The 21094-nt window shown below is 39.4% G+C and overlaps 1 protein-coding gene across 1 annotated transcript in view; it reads left to right on the plus strand.

Moving 5' to 3' along the window:
- Window positions 1–21094, plus strand: part of garem (GRB2 associated, regulator of MAPK1) — a 33314-nt gene that overhangs the window by 2885 nt on the left and 9335 nt on the right. The window contains exons 2-4 of the mRNA XM_062021496.1: window positions 10478–10618; window positions 14686–14816; window positions 18940–20142. Coding sequence (XP_061877480.1) covers window positions 10478–10618; window positions 14686–14816; window positions 18940–20142 — 1475 coding nt within the window. The remainder of the gene's footprint in view (window positions 1–10477; window positions 10619–14685; window positions 14817–18939; window positions 20143–21094) is intronic.

Genomic DNA, 21094 nt, shown 5'->3' on the forward strand with positions numbered 1-21094 from the left:
AACCATATTCCCAAATTCCGGGTACAAGCGGCCGAAATGAGTTTCCTCCGCCGGGTGGCGGGGCTCTCCCTTAGAGATAGGGTGAGAAGCTCTGCCATCCGGGGTGAGCTCAAAGTAAAGCCGTTGCTCCTCCACATCGAGAGGAGCCAGATGAGGTGGTTCGGGCATCTGGTCAGGATGCCACCCGAACGCCTCCCTAGGGAGGTGTTTAGGGCACGTCCGACCGGTAGGAGGCCACGGGGGAGACCCAGGACACGTTGGGAAAACTATGTCTCCCGGCTGGCCTGGGAACGCCTCGGGATCCCCCGGGAGGAGCTGGACGAAGTGGCTGGGGAGAGGGAAGTCTGGGCTTCTCTGCTTAGGCCTCTTGCCCCCGCGATCCGACCTTGGATAAGCGGAAGAAGATGGATGGATGGATGGATAGTCCCAAATATTTAAATACTTGTACCTCTTCTATATTTTCTCCATAGAGTTTGATTTGGAGCTTGTTTTGTACTTTCCTCTTTGTAAAATTTATGACTTTTGTCTTTCCAACAGAGAATCTTAAAGGCCTACTGAAATGACATTTTCTCATTTAAATGGGGATAGCAGGTCCATTCTATGTGTCATACTTGAACATTTCGCGATATTGCCATATTTTTGCTGAAAGGATTTAGTAGAGAACATCGACGATAAAGTTCGCAACTTTTGGTCGCTACTAAAAAAGCCTTGCCTGTACCGGAAGTAGTGTGACGTCACAGGTTGTGGAGCGCCTCACATCTCCACATTGTCTACAATCATGGCCACAAGCAGCGAGAGCGATTTGGACCGAGAAAGCGACGATTACCCCATTAATTTGAGCGAGGATGAAAGATTTGTGGATGAGGAAAGTGAGAGTGAAGGATTAGAGGGCAGTGGAAGCGATTCAGATAGGGAAGATGCTGTGAGAGGCGGGTGGGACCTGATATTCAGCTGGGAATGACTAAAACAGTAAATAAACACAAGACATATGTATACTCTATTAGCCACAACACAACCAGGCTTACATTTAATATGCCACAAATTAATCCGCATAACAAACACCTCCCCCCTCCCGTCCATATAACCCACCAATACGACTCAAACACCCGCACAACACACTCAATCCCACAGCCCAAAGTACCGTTCACCTCCGTAAAGTTCATACAGCACATATATTTCCCCAAAGTTACGTATGTGACATGCACATAGCGGCACGCATGTACGGGCAAGCGATCAAATGTTTGGAAGCCAAAGCTGCGTACTCATGGTAGCGCGTCTGCTATTCAACTCAAAGTCCTCCAGGTTGTGTTGCTGCAGCCAGCCGCTAATATGCCGATCCCACCTACAGCTTTCTTCTTTGCTGTCTTCATTGTTCATTAAACAAATTGCAAAAGATTCACCAACACAGATGTCCAGAATACTGTGGAATTTTGCGATGAAAACAGACGACTTAATAGCTGGCCACAATGGTGTCCCAATATGTCCGCACAATCCGTGACGTCACGCGCAAACGTCATCATACCGAGACGTTTTCAGCAGAATATTTCACGGGAAATTTAAAATTGCACTTTACTAAACTAACCCGGCCGTATTGGCATGTGTTACAATTTTAAGATTTCATCATTGATATATAAACTATCAGACTGCGTGGTCGGTAGTAGTGGGTTTCAGTAGGCCTTTCAACCCCAAGCCGTTCCCCATTCTTGAACATTATTTACTGTTTTTTGAATCTTCTTTTCTACATGATTAGTATTTCTACCTCTCTTCCACATCACTCCACCATCAGCAAACAGTGCCACCTCCACTAACCCTTCCACTTCACTAAAAACTTCATTTATCATTATCGCAAATACAAACCCCGTTTCCATATGAGTTGGGAAATTGTGTTAGATGTAAATATAAACGGAATACAATGATTTGCAAATAAATTTCAACCCATATTCAGTTGAATATGCTACAAAGACAACATATTTGATGTTCAAACTGATAAACTTTTTTTTTTTTGCAAATAATCATTAACTTTAGAATTTGATGCCTAGCAACACGTGACAAAGAAGTTGGGAAAGGTGGCAATAAATACTGATAAAGTTGAGGAATGCTCATCAAACACTTATTTGGAACATCCCACAGGTGAACAGGCAAATTGCCAAAGTGCCATGATTGGGTATAAAAGTAGATTCCATGAAATGCTCAGTCATTCACAAACAAGGATGGGGTGAGGGTCACCACTTTGTCAACAAATGCATGAGCAGATTGTTGAACAGTTTAAGAAAAACCTTTCTCAATCAGCTATTGCGAGGAATTTAGGGATTTCCCCATCTACGGTCCGTAATATCATCAAAGGGTTCAGAGAATCTGGAGAAATCACTGCACGTAAGCAGCTAAGCCCGTGACCTTCGATCCCTCATGCTGTACTGCATCAACAAGCGACATCAGTGTGTAAAGGATATCACCACATGGGCTCAGGAACACTTCAGAAACCCACTGTCAGTAACTACAGTTGGTCGCTACATCTGTAAGTGCAAGTGAAAACTCTCCTATGCAAGGCGAAAACCGTTTATTAACAACACCCAGAAACGCCGTCGGCTTCGCTGGGCCTGAGCTCATCTAAGATGGACTGATACAAAGAGGAAAAGTGTTCTGTGGTCTGACGAGTCCACATTTCAAATTGTTTTTGTAAACTGTGGACGTTGTGTCCTCCGGACCAAAGTGGAAAAGAACCATCCGGATTGTTATAGGCGCAAAGTTGAAAAGCCAGCATCTGTGATGGTATGGGGGTGTATTAGTGCCCAAGACATGGGTAACTTACACATCTGTGAAGGCGCCATTAATTCTGAAAGGTACATACAGGTTTTGGAGCAACATATGTTGCCATCCAAGCAACGTTACCATGGACGCCCCTGCTTATTTCAGCAAGACAATGCCAAGCCACGTGTTACATCAACGTGGCTTCATAGTAAAAGAGTGCGGGTACTAGACTGGCCTGCCTGTAGCCCAGACCTGTCTCCCATTGAAAATGTGTGGCGCATTATGAAGCCTAAAATACCGCAACGGAGACCCCCGGACTGTTGAACAACTTAAGCTGTACATCAAGCAAGAATGGGAAAAAATTCCACCTGAGAAGCTTCAAAAATGTGTCTCCTCAGTTCCCAAACGTTTACTGAGTGTTGTTAAAAGGAAAGGCCATGTAACACAGTGGTGAACATGCCCTTTCCCAACTACTTTGGCACGTGTTGCAGCCATGAAATTCTAAGTTAATTATTATTTGCAAAAAAAAAATAAAGTTTATAAGTTTGAACATAAAATATCTTGTCTTTGTAGTGCATTCAATTGAATATGGGTTGAAAAGGATTTGGAAATCATTGTATTCCGTTTATATTTACATCTAACACAATTTCCCAACTCATATGGAAACGAGGTTTGTAGTACTGGACTTATTATACTCCCTTGCGGGGTCCCATTTTCCACTTCATATTCTCTACTATATTCATTCTCTATTTTTACTAATATTGTTCTACTTGTTAAGAAGTCTTTTATCCATCTATACATTTTCCCTCTAATCCCAATTTTATTTAGTTTTATCAGCAACCTCTGTTTCCACAACATATCATAAGCTTTCTCTATGTCAAAAAATACTCCAATTATGCTTTCTTTATTTATTTGTCCCTTTCTAATTTCCTTGCAAACTCCACACAGAAACTACTACTACATATTTGTACGTTTAATTAAAGATTGACCAATATGTTTTTTTCCGGACCGTTACCGATTATTAGTAGTCAAGAAGGCCGTTAACCGATGTTTGGAGCTGATATTAATTTGCAGTAAAATTTAGCTAAATTTATCCCAGATCGTTCCACCCCCTGCCTTTCTCCCATTCCGGATGGGGACACAATCCCTGGTCGGCCACATGAGAGGCAAGTGGGCTGACCACCGAGCTAAAAGCCCGCGCTGGCAAACACAGCAGTCAGCACATTTGAAGTCGAGAGAGAGTGAGGCTTACTAACGTACACATTGCACAGCCACACTGGCTTACCTTCCGTTACATAAACTTGAATAGTACATGTGAGTAAACAGCTGGACAAGGCTTTAAGTTTTTTTGGGGTTTTTTTAAAGGATACATCAGACCAGTAGCTTCATACTGTTTTATGCAGTGCTAATTTAGCAACACAAAACATCAAGGGACTTACAAACACCTTCATCATGTGTGTATAATGCTGTGGGTCAAAGGAGCAACATTTGCATTTCAAAATATGGGGTAATCTCCTGGGGAAATTGATACAAAATATGGGATTTACTTACATCACAATAACTTGCCATTGAATTTCATTAAAGCGTACTGTATATCAGTTTATGGATTTTATAATCTATTTACCATTTACCATTAATACATTGTAAGGTTTCCTAGTGAAGAAATAAGAACTATTCTGGGCTTCTTTACGTAGCTTATACAGTAGTTGAGACATTTATGAAGCTTGCTGACATAATTCTTTCCTGGATGTTACAGAAAGTATGATATGATATGGTCTGAGCTGCTGCCTGCTTTAATATAGTAGGTCACCTATTCGTCAAGATATTTACACAAAGTTTGGAATTTTTGGCAGAGATATATTTTCTGTAGTTTTCATGTCCATCCATCTCTGTCGAGTTATTTGATTGAACCACGGTACTGATCGATCACTGTCGTAGCGAAAACACACAAAACGGACCAGCAAGACGCCAGGAAAGAAGGACAAAAACTGGCAAATATTGAACGTTTTGACAGGTAGGCGACCAGCACTGCATGAGACTGAGAATAATTCTTACAAGAAGTGAAATAAACAGATACAACAGATTTGGATAGAATGACAATAAGAGACAAAATTAGGCTCCAGCAAAAAGGGAACTTTTCTCAGGTAGGGCAAAAGGGCTGATGCTTGAGCAGTGGTTATTCTATCTACTTCACAATTTTTTTGTGTTTGTTTAAATACTAGTGTCCTATGTATCTTTATTTTGGCCATAATTGTGCAGCCCTACTTGTGTTACAACCTTTTATATTATATATTGTTCTCCCGAGTGAAGTAAGCTGCTGTGTTGTTGGTACATTGTTTATGTTTGTGATTGGTCATCTGCTGCTAATCCCGCCTCTTTATGTGAACATGCTCATAAATATATTTGGAAATACTGGTATATTAATTGAAGAAATACTTATATAATATTGAAGTAAATACTGGTATATTATTAAAAAAAATGCTGGTATATTATTTGAATAAAGACTTAGACTTAGACTTCCTTTTATTGTCATTCAAATTTGAACTTTACAGCACAGATAAGAACAAAATTTCGTTACATAAGCTCATGGTAGTACTGGTATAGTAAATGAGCAAATACTAGTATAATATACGAGTAAAGAATGGTGTATAAATTGAGTAAACACTGGTATATTACTGCAGTAAATAATGGTATATTATTACAGTATATAATTATTGATTTATTATTAAAGGAATACAGGTATATTAATTGTGTATATTACAAACCCCGTTTCCATATGAGTTGGGAAATTGTGTTAGATGTAAATATAAACGGAATACAATGATTTTCAAATCATTTTCAACACATATTCAGTTGAATATACTACAAAGACAACATATTTGATGTTCAAACTGATAAACATTTTTTTTTTGCAAATAATCATTAACTTTAGAAAACGGGGATAGCAGGTCCATTCTATGTCATACTTGATCATTTCGCGATATTGCCATATTTTTGCTGAAAGGATTTAGTAGAGAACATCGACGATAAAGTTCGCAACTTTTGGTTGAAGAGCTCCTCACATCTGCACATTGTTTACACCAGCAGCGAGAGCGATTCGGACCGAGAAAGCGACCATTACCCTATTAATTTGAGCGAGGATGAAAGATTTGTGGATGAGGAAAGTGAGAGTGAAGGATTAGAGTGCAGTGCAGGACGCCAGGGTGTATCTTTTTTCGCTCTGACCGTAACTTAGGTACAAGGGCTCATTGGATTCCACACTTTCTCCTTTTTCTATTGTGGATCACGGATTTGTATTTTAAACCACCTCGGATACTATATCCTCTTGAAAATGAGAGTCGAGAACGCGAAATGGACATTCACAGTGACTTTTATCTCCACGACAATACATCGGTGAAGCACTTAAGCTTCAGAGCTAACGTGATAGCATCAGGCTCAAATGCAGGGGGGGGGGCACGGTGCCGTTCATCTCTACCACCTGCTCCCTCCCCTCCAAGTAAGATTGCATCCAGCTCCATGAGGTTTTGTTAAATCCGATTGCTCTGAGCTTATCCAACAGTATAGCGTGGTTAACAGTGTCAAAGGCCTTCTGAAGGTCCAGCATGACCATGCCGCAGTATTTGCCCGCGTCCACCTCATGTTTGATGTGGTCGGTCAGATAGAGAAGGCATGTGTCAGTGGAGTGGTTAGTTCTGAAGCCGGATTGGAATTTGTACATGAGTTTATTAGTGGCAAGGTAACTATCGACCTGTTCATAAACTATTTTCTCCATTACTTTCGAAATGGAACTGAGAATAGGTTCCAATTTGCTTCCTTTTTTAAAGAGGGGAGTTACTCTTGCTATCTTAAAATCTTTTGGTACTTGGCCTTGTGTAATTGATAGGTTTATTATGTGCGTGATGATCGGGGCAATGATGGAGGCAGAGTCCCTGAGGAATCTGGAGGGAATATTATCAAGGCCAGTGGCCTTGTTAGGGTGGAGCGCGCTCAATTTTTTAAACACCTCATCAGCTGTGACCATTTCTAATTTGAAATCATCGTTGGATACTCCTAGCTTTCTGTAGAAGGCTTTAATGTGTTCTACACCAAAGCGACCAGAGTGGTGGGACAGCTTGTTGACAAGAGTTGCGGCTATGCTGGTGAAAAAGATGTTAAGTCTGCTAGCTACCTCCATTTTGTCTGTAATGAGGGAGTCACCCTCCTTGATGCTGATGTTGGTGAGTCTTGTTTTAAGTTTCTGGCTGCAACCAGGAAGCTGGTTGTTGAGAATTTTCCAGAGCTCACGTGGCTTATTTGTGTTTTCCTCTATTTTGTCGTTAATGTAATTTTTTTTTAAGGATTTAGTCAGGTTGGTTGACTTATTCCTTAATTTATTGCATTGCTTTTTGAGAGTTGAAATGAGTAATTTGAGGTTGATATTATTGGGTTGTTTATCTACTTCTGTTTTACATTTTTGGTATTCAGAGTATTTCCTGTCTCTGTCTTTTATGGCAGCTAATAGGTCCGGATTCATCCATGGTTCCGAGCGGGCTTTGATCCTGACTGTTTTCACGGGAGCCATGTCATTTAGTATCTTTAGGAACGCCGTTTTGAAGCGATCCCAAGCAACATCGACCATGTTGCTCGCGAGCACAGGGGACCAGTCCCACTCATCTAATTTTAAATTGAAATTGTCATTGGAGTATTTTTTGAGAGATCTGGATTGGGCTGTTATGTGGCCATTGGCTTTAGGTTTAGCTATTTTACGGGTGCAGAAGGTTAGATAGTGGTCGCTAAGACCACAGATCATGACCCCACTATTTTTTATTTTAGGCCGGTCTGAAGTGAGAATGAGATCTATGGTTGATTGGGTGGAATCACACACCCTTGTAGGTAGCGCTATTAGCTGGGAAAGACCGTGCAGATTACAAAACTTGCTGAAGGATCTGAAGACAGGCGCATCTTTGCGTTGAATATCTGTGTTCAGATCCCCAGTTATAATTTTCTCCACGTTGTCTGTCCCTGCGTGGAGAAAATTATAACTGGGGATCTGAACACAGATATTCAACGCAAAGATGCGCCTGTCTTCAGATCCTTCAGCAAGTTTTGTAATCTGCACGGTCTTTCCCAGCTAATAGGAGACACCGAACCAAACCCTGGACCTGTAACCACACGGTTAATGCTGTCCAGCCTGGCGAAGCCTAGCAATGCTGTTGCTAACGACGCCATTGAAGCTAACTTAGCTACGGGACCTCGACAGAGCTATGCTAAAAACATTAGCTCTCCACCTACGCCAGCCCTCATCTGCTCATCACGACCCGTGCTCACCTGCGTTCCAGCAATCGACGGCGCGGCGAAGGACTTCACCCGATCATCGGTGCGGTCGGCGGCTAGCGTCAGATAGCGCGTCTGCTATCCAACTCAAAGTCCTCCTGGTTGTGTTGCTGTAGCCAGCCGCTAATACACCGATCCCACCTACAGTTTTTTTCTTTGCTGTCTCCATTGTTCATTAAACAAATTGCAAAAGATTCACCAACACAGATGTCCAGAATACTGTGGAATTTTTCGATGAAAACAGACGCTGTTTGTATTGGGACACAATGGTGTCCCAATACTTCAATCCGTGACGTCACGCGCAAACGTCATCATACCGAGACGTTTTCAGCCGGATATTTTCCGGGAAATTTAAAATTGCACTTTATAAGTTAACCCGGCCGTATTGGCATGTGTTGCAATGTTAAGATTTCATCATTGATATATAAACTATCAGACTGCGTAGTCGGTAGTAGTGGGTTTCAGTAGGCCTTTAACTTTAGAATTTGATGCCAGCAACACGTGACAAAGAAGTTGGGAAAGGTGGCAATAAATACTGATAAAGTTGAGGAATGCTCATCAAACACTTATTTGGAACATCCCACAGGTGAACTACTTCCTTAACGTAAATGACCGCCATAACCACAACACCAGGGGGAGCTCCACTAACCACGTTAAACCCAGATTCCGAACTAACAAAGGTCTTAACTCATTCTCTTTCTATGCCACATCAATGTGGAATGCGCTCCCAACAGGTATAAAAGAAAGGGCATCTCTATCCTCCTTCAAAACTGCAATAAAAGTTCACCTCCAGGCAGCTACAACCCTAAACTAACGCCCTCCCCGGATTGCTAATAATCAATTGCTAATAATCAAATATAAACAATCAAATGCAGATACTTTTTTTATGCCTTCTGATCTCTCTCTCTCTCTCTCTCTCTCTCTCTCTCTCTCTCTCTCTCTCTCTCTCTCTCTCTCGCTCTCTCTATGTCCACTACTTGCTGTCCATATCCTACCCCCCGCCCCCCTCCACACCCCTGATTGTAAATAATGTAAATAATTCAATGTGATTATCTTGTGTGATGACTGTATTATGATGATATTATATATGATAGTATATATCTGTATCATGAATCAATTTAAGTGGACCCCGACTTAAACAAGTTGAAAAACTTATTTGGGTGTTACCATTTAGTGGTCAATTGTACGGAATATGTACTTCACTGTGCAACCTACTAATAAAAGTCTCAATCAATCAATCAAAAACAGGCACATTGGGAACAGGTGGGTGCCATGATTGGGTATAAAAGTAGATTCCATGAAATGCTCACTCATTCACAAACAAGGATGGGGTGAGGGTCACCACTTTGTCAACAAATGCGTGAGCAAATTGTTGAACAGTTTAAGAAAAACCTTTCTCAACCAGCTATACAAGGAAATACTGGTACTTTATATTTGGAAATACTGGTATATTATTTGAGGAAATACTGGTACATTATTCATGGAAATACTGTAATTTTTGTACATAGAAATACTGGTAATTTAAATGTAGAAATACTGGTATTTTATATATATATATATATATATATATATATATATATATATATATATATATATATATATATATATATATATATATATATATATATACTGGTATATTATTTGAGGAAATACTGGTATATTATTTGAGGAAATACTGGTACATTATATATGGCAAAACTAGTATTTTACATATGGAAATACCTGTATTATATTTGAGGAAATACTGGTATATTATTCGACTTAACACTGGTATATGATTTGAGTAAATACTTGTATATTATATGACTAAATACTGTTATAGTATATGAGCAAATACTGGTATAATATATGAGTAAATATTTGTGTATTATTTGAGTAAATACTGGTATATTACTGCAATAAATAATGGTATAGTATTAAAGTATACAAATATTGATATATTGTTCAAGGAAATACAAGTATTTTATTTATGGAAATATTTTATGTGTGGAAATACTGGTATTTTAAGTGTGGAAATACTGGTATATTATTTGAGACAATGCTGGTATATTATATATGGAAATACGTTTATATTATTTAGGATATATTGGTATTTTATGAGAAATACTGGTAAATTATGATAGGAAATACTGGTATATTATTTGAGGAAATACTGGTATATTACATATGGAAATACTGGTATATTATTTAAGGATATATTGGTATATTATGAGAAATACTGGTATATTATTTGAGGAAATACTGGTGTATAATTTGAGGAAATCTTTTATATTGTTTGTTTTGGTCATGGTGTCTGAAGTCACATGATTTGATTGTACTGTGTATCATTCATAATGTGTGTCACCATGCGGTGGAGAAGAATTGTTTGGGGAAACAATGGTGTAAATGATGATTATTGATATGATATCCGTTTCAGGCCAGATAGTGGAAGGGCTCAGAGAAAACGACTACCTCTTGATTCATTCCTGTCGTCAGTGGACAACCATCACAGCTCATAGTTTGGAGGAAGGACACTACGTGATTGGACCCAAAATAGAGATCCCGGTTCACTATGAGGGTAAGTAGTTACTGTAATATATATTTTGTGATGTATGTTTAGGAATGGGTACCGAATCCAGTAATTTTTTTGGCACCGACCAAAACCCGCCGGTCTTACCAGGCACCGATTCATGTAAAATCCAACGGTGCCATGTTTCGGTACATAGTGACATCATGCCCGGTTGCCGACTCAGCCGGCTTGTAGCACTCACTTACCCCAGCAGCACTGAGAGCGGACTCAGCCTGAAAACCTGTAGGTCATGTTGCAATTTTCAATGCCAACAAAGAAATAGATTCAAAAAACGCTCCAGCATAAGTAAAGTAAGGCTCCTCTTCTAAAAAAAAATGCGCTAGCTTGATACTATTATACAATGGCTTTGCTATTGTCATGCTACTGCCTAGCATTTTTACATGGCAATTTTAAAACCTCCAAATTTGTTTATAAAAACTACAACTAAGATGAACATTACCATCAAACAGCTGGTGCGTAATAATTACAATACTTACATCATTGACTAGTCATGTAATAATGTCAAACTCTCACAATACGATAATGTCACTGTAATAAGGCCATAGTACGATATTGTGGTATTGCCCCCCCAAAAAAAGACCTGGTGAAAATGCCATAGTGTGTAAAATGAAGTGGCAGGAATGTTTAGGATAAACACACTTACCATATTTTTTCGGACCATTGGGTGCACCGGATTATAAGGCGCACTGCTGATGAGCGGGTTTATTCAGATCTATTATATGAAAGGTGCACTAGATTATGAGGCGCATAAAGGGATTATATTATGATTTTTTTTTTACATTTAAAACACTTCCGTGTGGCTTACATAACATGTATTGGTGGTTATTTGGTCAAAATGTTGCAACGATTATGTTTTACAGAGCATCTTCAAACAGCTTTCTGACCATCTCCTCAGGAAGCGTCGTTTTGTGGGCGGTCTTATTACATGCTTCCACTTCGACAGCGCCTTCTCAACGTCATCTTTTTTCTACCGGTAGTTTTTAGCGCTTCCATAGCGAGTCTACGGACAGATATAAGGTAGAACTGTACGCTACTTTATATTAGAAATGGCAACAGCGGACGATGAATGCCACACAACAAGAGGATAGAGAAAAACATGGAGCTTATTGACTATGGAGGACTTCAGATTTTTGGCTAAAGTATCCCACAATGCATTGCCGGCAGTTCATGATAGGGTTACACGTAATATTTCCAAACTATTCTGTGGAAAATAACATTGCACTGGCTGTGATCCCATGGAGGAATACTGTGAGTCATTTGATAAGAAGTCCCTTCGTCTTTATAAGGAGATAACATCTTAAATTGGAAGTAAGGATCCGTACCAGTAACCAGATCAACAAGTCTGAGTGGAGCAGAGATCACGACATCTTCTCTGATGTTTCATACCTTGACTTTGTAAACTACTGTACTTAATTTTTCACCCCAGCCCATTTTACCACTAGAAAACTTTCAAAACTACAAGAGTCTAGAAAGATATGACCACTTTGTTTGTGGATGGGTTTGTGACCTTTGTGTTTAGCTGTGTAAACCCAGTGGACATCATGTCGTCAAGCCAGGCTAGAGTCATGCACTTTAAAAAATTATCCGCCCCAAGTTTGACACCCTGGATAATCACAGATCAATCAAAGATCATCTCAGCACACTGTGCCTGTAAGGCAGGATTGGGAGAATGATGTTCTCACTAGTTGAGAGAAGTGAGTACACTAACTATCCGTTATCAATAAAACTATTTTCAAAGTTCTTTGACCAAGCACATTAAATTCATGCAAAGTGGGCTGTCATTTATTTTATATTACTTTTTACTTACACATTTTTTTTAATTACCTGAAATTATCAGAACAAACACAAAATCGTCATAGCACATCACATCTCGTTTAATTGCAGCAGTCCATGCTCGCCTTCACCGTACTCTCCTTTTTTCAGTCGCTTCCTTTAGTCCAGAAATACGCTTAGGAATGCGATAAAAGCAAGTAATACTTCTTTCACTTCGATTGTGGCAGTTTACAATCGCACACGTCGTCGGCTTTATCAGTATCACTATATGAATGATCAGTAACAATGAGCGTGTTTACAAATGAGGCCTACTAACGGCATTACATTGTGGGAAAGGTAGAACAATTCGAAGCACTCTGTGCGACATTAGCGTGGACTATAATGGCGTAAGTGCGCAAATTTTCGTGACATATGCAGATCTTAAATACACATCAGCTTGAACCAATAAGTAAGGACAGTTGATAATATGTCTCCTAATAGGTTACATTTTGGGGTCCTTATACACACAACATAGCAACACCTGTATGTTGAAGCACAATACGTCTGACCACGGTAGCCGTAATGCGCCGACAATCCATGAAGCAGTGTGGCTTTGTAGCTGACCAAAGTCGTACTAAAAAATGATGAGATATTTTTGAGTGCCGTGCGTAATGTTCTATATTCTCAATGAAACATCAAAGTTTTGGGATTGCTTGCTAGCGTAATTTATTGACCAAGCGTCAGCCTGCAGTCCACACGTACCATATCTCTCAGCGTCGTGTATAGAGTATGGTCAACTATACCACAAGCGCCATTTTTGCTACTGTACCAAGGACGGTGCGGCTGTGCCCGGAAGCAAGCAATTGCTGTTGTTTTGTTTTCCTGACGAAATAAACTAAAATATTACATCTAATAATTGTTCTAAACACACTCCAGCTCATAAACTTGTAATAAAACATGCATTTATTTCGTCAAAGTATTCATGTAGTGTTTTGTGATCAGCAGTTTCCCTAACACGAATGCGACAGCGCAATAAATGTTACTGTGTTGTAACGGAGTTTTAGTTACTTCTGTTAAAGTGTACCAAGTATTTAATCTTCTGTTGTTTAACTACTTTACATTCAAACTAGCTTAGAGGTTTTTTTCATTTCATTATTTATTTATTTTAGGCAATGACATAAAAAAGTACAAAGTTGACAACACATAATAATATAAATTAATATAGTGCAAAAGGTAATGTATATTATGTAATGCATATTGTATTGCTTCTTGTCTCCTGCTATCCCTTATTATTCATCCTCCAGGGGTAATGGTACATGTGACAAATATAGTCTATTTGGAACCTGGAGGATAGAATTAATAACTTACAAGCAGCTCCATGTTGTGGATGGACATACTTTAGCTGTGCTAGCTAGCCACACCAAGGCGGTCAACAGTAAAACCAGGCATCAACTAGAAAAACTGCAGTACACTCATTTTTTTGGTCGATGAGTCGACTGATCACAGCAGCTCCAACACTGATTAAACAACAGGATTATTGCACAGGTGTAATGTCTAAGGTAAAAAAAAGTACACGGCGATACCTAAGTCTGGTCTTTATAAAAGAAAGTGAATGTATAGTATAGGCAGTATCTGCTGTGACCACCATTTGCCTCACAAAGTGCAACTGGGATGTGCTGATTGATTGGCCACCTGCATCACAGCAAATAAACTGCAATTTATTATTATCTTAAGTACCATGGGGACGGCGTGGCGCAGTTGGGAGAGTGGCCGTGCCAGCAACCTGAGGGTTCCTGGTTCAATCCCCACCTTCTACCAACCTCGTCACGTCCGTTGTGTCTTTGAGCAAGACACTTCACCCTTGCTCCTGATGGGTCGTGGTTAGGGCCTTGCATGGCAGCTCCCTCCATCAGTGTGTGAATGTGTGTGTGAATGGGTGAATGTGGAAATACTGTCAAAGCGCTTTGAGTACCTTGAAGGTAGAAAAGCGCTATACAAGTATAACCCATTTACCATTTACCATTATTAAGTATCAGTATCATGTACCATTATCACTGGAGGACAAGGCTAAACACAGAGAAAGAGAATAAGGAAGGAGTTTAAATATTGTGTTGATATTGTTACATGGTCAATAGTACTCACCATAAATACATTAAAAAAATTACAGTTAATACATATGATTGGCATCGGTATTGGTGTCTGCCGATCTCACTCATGGATGATCGTATCGACATTACTTGTTATATATATCTGGTTGTTTTATTGTGCCTTGTCAGCAATATTCTGTCTTTTTCCTGCTGCAGGTCAGTTTAAGCTGCTGGAGCAGGATCGAGACGTTAAGGAGCCGATACAATACTTCAACAGTGTGGAGGAGGTGGCCAAAGCCTTCCCTGAGAGGGTTTATGTCATGGAAGAAATCACTTTTAATGTTAAGGTATGGATAATGTTTTATTTAGATAGACTAAAGTTGTGAAAATAATGCTGTATATCAGTGTTGCTTGTGTAAGGAATGAAAACAAGCACGTTTCATCCTTTGAAGCATGAAGTAGTTCTTGATGGACTGCGAACTCCTACTTAGCTGGAACTGGTCACACTAGTCAAGCCAGTAATAAAGTCAGTTGAGTGTAAAAGCAGAATATTTCCTAGTGCTCAAGGTAACGCTGACCTCTGTGACCAGCACAGCATTTTCATTGTTTATTGTAGTGCTTTTACAAACTTTTGCATTAGAGGAAGTGGTGTTGTATCTCCCACTTAAAACACTGTCCTTTCAACCATTCTTAAAATACTCTGCAATTTAGCCTCCATCAAATAACATGAGTTAGAAACATTCTGGTCAGAGAAGGTGACCAGAATGCCATTTATGCCATTTGTTTCCAACGAAATGGAATGCTAACGTGTAAACAGCAATCGTTCTGCCACACAATACCTTAATACTAACGAGGGGAAATCACACTTTGACTGTCGTTAGCTTTGACAGTAGGAATGTTTGTTTGCACTTCAACAGTTGTTTTTCTCACTACAATAGGGCCATACCAATCCTTGCCCAGATGAACTGATGAAGCCTACTCGCATGAGAGGTGAAACGTCTTCTAAGACAAACCAAAGAGCCCAGTTGCGATTGATTGAATGCCCTGAGATTACAATGACTGGGATGAATGAGAACATTCATAGACTTGTCTATTGTCTATTATAAATATAACAATATTAAAAATAATTAATATATTATTACATCAGTGACACTCCGCACTTACCCTGTGTGACCAAGATCTGTTAACAGTATTTTTACTGTTTCACTGCGCTTCGGGTACACATTTTGTTGCATTTCACCAATTTCATTTTGGACTTCAATCAGTGAAACATGGATAATACCTATTAATACAAATATGTAGATGCATTCATAAGATACACAGGCTTACCATTTGAAGTGGGAATCTGTGGGCACCTCATGATTAGATAACCATTCAGTAGACACCATTCGATTATAAATCGATTATTTATATATATATAAGATTTATACATATTTAATTACATTGTTTATTTGTATTATTATCATTAATGATTAATTATATGTTTAAAAGGCTCCTCCTTTGGCTGCTGACGTATGCGATAACATATTGCGCCATTTCTGTGTTTCGAATGCGATCGTGCAGAGCATAGATATACTGTCGAGATAGAAGACTACATCCCCTGTAAAAAAATCACCAGACTTGGATGATGTTCATTCAGTTGTTTAATTTTGTAGAAAAAAAGCAGAAAACAAACATGACACAAAACTATAGTCATTTTAAATGGCAATGTTCAAGCTTTAGAAACACTAAATCAAGAATATAGATTGTGGTAGTCAGTAATACTTTCATTTGTTAGATCAAGCAGTGTGAAAAAAATCACTAAATTCTGAGGAAACAATTATGGAATCACCCTGTAAATTTTCATTTCCAAAGCCAACACCTGCATCAGATTACATGTGTTCTTTAGTCTCAGTTAATAAGGAGTGTTCACACCTTGAAGAGCTGTTGCACCAGGTGGATTGACATGAATCATGGCTCCAACACAAGAGATGTCAATTAAAGAAAACGAGAGGATTATTAAACTTCTTCAAGAATATCATGCAATGTTACAAAATATGTTGATTGTTCACAGTCAGCTGTGACTAAAATCTGGACCAAGTACAAACAACATTAGAAGGTTGTAAAAGGCAAGCATACTGGTAGGCCAAGGAAAACATCAAAGCGTAAAAATAGAAAACCTAAATAAAGCAATACGTCTTGAAAACTAAAAATGCACAGAAGAACAAATGGGTGGACTCTGAAGTCACCATCTGTAACGAAACTGTAAAAAAATGCCTAAAAGAAATGTGTTTTAAATGCAGAAAAGCAAATCGAAAGTCGTCATTAACATCTAAACTTCAAAAAACAAGGTTCCAATGAGTTAAGGAAAAGCAATCATGGACTGTGGATGACTGGATGAAAGTCATATTCATTGATTAATTGTGAATCTGCATTTGGCAAAGTGATGATTCTGGAACTTTTGTTTGTTGCCGGTCCAATGAGATTTATGAAGATGACTGTAAAAAAAATCATGCACATTTCCATAGTCATTGATGATATGAGGCTGCATGTCATGTCAGGTAATGGCACTGGGGAGATGGCTGTCATTATATCTTTAATAAATACACAAGACACTTTTCTTATTCCATCAATGGATAGGATGTTTGGGGATGATGACATCATTTTTCAGGATAATAATGCGTCTTGCCATAGGGCAAAAACTGTAAGAACTTTCTTTCAGAGGTCTTTTTATTAATTTTCAAAAATATGCTTTTTTCAGGCTTCTGATTGGACAAAATGCATGACAGCAAGTGTATGCGTTTGTGTGTAGACAGAGACAGTTTTGAAACTACACTTGTGTGGATGGAGATCGTTTTAACCCCAAAATGCGTTTTTGAAACTGTCCGTGTTCGTGTGGACATGGCCTAAGTGTTTCTTGAAGCCAGAAAGTTGCCTTTTGAAATGACTATAGTTGTCTATCATGTCTGTTATCTGCTTTTTTCTACACAATTTAACAACTGAATGAACATTTTCAAGTCTAGGTATTCCATATTTTGGGTTGTAGATACGTGAACACTGTAGCAGCTTGCTAAGCGTTGTGCCAACATGGCGAGCAAACATCCTTGTTTTATTTTTTTAGCCTAAAATCTAACCATTTTTCCCACCTCTACTCGCCATGAACACTTGTTGCGTGACTTGTGCCTCCGAAACAATACTCCAGCTGATGGCAAATCTTTAAGGCTGATTGTAGTAATGCATCAATTAGTTCCAGCTGCAATAACACTCCACTCGTTAACAACCATCGTTCACTTGCGAGGGGAAGCTAACAAGCTAATTCTTTGATTAGTTGTTTGCTCACAGAGGAGTGCTTATAGTAGGGCTGTACGATTCATCGACATTGAATCTACATAAAGGTTTTAATTAGTGCAATAAATAGCCGCAAGAGGTTGAGGGGTTTTTTTTTGTCTGCCGTCCCCGGCATTTGAGTGACAGACATGTTGCCAAACAGAATTGTTGAGCCTCGCGTTTGTTCGAAGAGAACTGCACTTTAAGATATAATAATATTTATTTCAGTTAAATGTTTGCTTACAGAAATTAGAGTCCTTTTAATTTTTTTGGTTTGTTTATTGATTTAGGATAACCAAGTTATTTACCTTAGATTACAGTACAATGGTAAACAATTCTACAGTAATGACAAATAAAAGTTAATATCCTTTTAAATGGTTATTGGTATTATTATTACATATTATGATTACATTACTTATAAACACTATAGTTTGTATCAGTTTAAGAGCATGATGTAGACATAATAAGATGTGTGGCACCAGACAAGAATACTGTATGTTGATTGACAATCTAAAAGTAACATGTCTTCCTTCCCTTGTATTTTTTCAGTTTTATGCATTTTTATGTATGAAGCATAAAAATCGCAAATCAAATACCAATTGTGAAAAGAAAAATGGCAATGAGGGTTTTTCTCAAAATTGTGCAGCCCTAGTTTATAGGGTGGTCATCTGTGTCTGGTGGCTTGTTATTATTAGCATTTTGTATAAATACATTTAAACAAAAGAACCCCAGCAAAAACTGGAAAAAGACAGCAAACAGAAGAAGCTGAAATGTTGATATTAATAACTTCTAATAACATAAAGCATTGTCCTTAAATATGTTTTACCTTTTTTAAGCCTTTCCATATACCGTATAATTAAATGTGTAAAAAATGTGACCCGGTGGATGTATATAGTAGCTTGCCTTGGAGATCAAGGGTCTAGGGCTCTGAATTATTTGTTTTATATTTTTCTATTAATAATGTTTGCGAAATGTAAGTTTTGCATGAAAAAAAAATTGATTTCATGTTGTCATTATGAGGTGTTGTTTGTAGAATTTTGAGGGGGAAAAGAAATGATTCCACTTTGGAATAAGGCTGTAACAAACAAATGGATCGTTTTAAAGCTGCAACTGTTAAAAAACTAACTGAGAAATGTGATTAACAAAGATGGACATTTCTTTCAGATGGCTTCAGGAGAATGCAATGAGGACACTGAAGTTTATAATATAACATTAAGCACAGGCGATGAGCTGACCCTGATGGGTCAAGCTGAGATCCTGTACACCAAGACCTCAAAAGAAAAATCAAGATTTAACACTATCTTCAAGAAGATTGGTAAGCTGAACTCCATCAGCAAGATGGGTCGTGGCAAGATGCCCTGCTTGATCTGCATGAACCATCGCACCAACGAGAGCATCAGCTTACCTTTCCAGTGCAAAGGCCGTTTCAGCACCTGTAGTCCCCTGGAGCTCCAGATGCAGGATGGCGAGCACACCATCCGCAACATCGTGGAGAAAACCCGACTGCCGGTCAACGTCACGGTGCCCGGAAGTCCGCCTCGCAACCAGCACGACCTGCACCTCATCCGGGAGGGCAATCGCTACAAGTTAGTCAACATTCAGACCAAGACAGTGGTTGTGTGCCTTGTCTTACGAAGCAACAAAATTGTCCCCGTCCACTTCCCCTTCATCACGGCTCTGCCTCGCTTTATTATCCCCGAGGAGCTGCTGCAAGGAGAGTTGTGGCTAGACACCATGGTGCACCGCTGGTTCTCCTTCTGCCAGGAGCAGTTTGACATTGACGACTATTCACGTGCTGTCCGTGACGTGCGGACAGACTGGAACGATGAGGGGAAGAGCCCCAAGAAGCAGAGTGGCGGGAACGGTAATTGCTGCAGCGGCGGTGGGACCTCGAACGGATGTCCCAACAGCATGCAGATTCCTAGCTCTTTGACATACGCCCGCGATGAACTCACACAGTCCTTCCACCGACTGTCGGTATGCGTTTATGGTAGCAACCTGCACGGTAACAACGAGGTCAACCTGCAGGGTTGCATGACCCTCTGTGGCGACTGGGCTCTTTTGCCCTCAGACAGCCTTCCGGCTGACTCGGCAGAAAATGAACACGTTCCCCCCCAAATGGTGGACACAAAGCAGCAAGCATCAAACAAGTCTGACGTTCCTTATGAGGAGCTGTGGTTGGATCGCCTAGGAAGCCAAATCCCAAAGTCTTCTTTGACTGAGGGAGTTCGAGCTCTCGACAACGGCTGCTCGACAACGACAACAACTTGCTCTTACCCGGACTTGCCACTCACAAGTCCTCTCGCTCCAGTTCCCGCTCATGATGCGTCCCTCACACCGCCGCCTGTCCCACCCAAATCTGAAGCTGTGAGTATCACCGGTCTTTACTCGCACTTCTTTACTTTCCGCAACAAAAGCAAAACATTTAACATTTCTTAAAATGGAAGAAAATGATGTCAACAAACTGCCGTATTTAAAAAAATATTTTGTTCCTTACATTGCCTTACAAAGTTACAAGTAAATGTGCAAAAAGCGGATAGGTTGGCTTTTGTCGGCCAATTTGAGGGATGTTGACTTCAATATGTCATATTATGATTTTTAATTTACATCTAAAACGCTTCCTTGTGCTCTACATGACATGTAATGGAGGTGCTTTGGGCTACATTTTACATAAATGTTGCTTTACAACCATCTTCAAGCTACTTTTGCCTGATAATGAGCCGTTTGCTATATACAGGCAAATGAACTCCTCCATGTCTCGTCCCATCAGCTATGTTGTAGTTTTAGCGGCTTACTTTCATACCGGAAAATCTAAGTTATAGTCTGACTCACAGCGAAAGGAAAGCGAAGAATAAACTTCAGAACTGAGGAAGTGACAGCATCTCTGAGGTTATTAGGTTTATTTTTCAACGCATTTCAGTTCATAACACTTAAGTATTCAGGCTATGTGTCATATAGTGTCCGTATTCATATGTGAAACGATGATGTACATACAACTATGCAAGAATATTGCATTATATGTACCATATTTTTCGGATTATAATTCTCTCCAGAGTATACGTCGCACCGACCGAAAATGCATAATAAAGAAGGAAAAAAACATATATACGTCGCACCCGAGTATAAGTCGCATTTTTTGGGGAAATTTATTTGATAAAATCCAACACCAAGGATAGACATTTGAAAGGCAATTTAAAATAAATAGAATAGTGAACAACAGGCTGAATAAGTGTACGTTATATGACGGATAAATAACCAACTGAGAACGTGCCTGGTATGTTAACGTAACATATTATGGTAAGAGTCATTCAAATAACTA

The sequence above is a fragment of the Entelurus aequoreus genome, linkage group LG15 (assembly GCF_033978785.1).
Source record: "Entelurus aequoreus isolate RoL-2023_Sb linkage group LG15, RoL_Eaeq_v1.1, whole genome shotgun sequence".
In the NCBI taxonomy this organism is placed as follows: Eukaryota; Metazoa; Chordata; class Actinopteri; order Syngnathiformes; family Syngnathidae; genus Entelurus; species Entelurus aequoreus.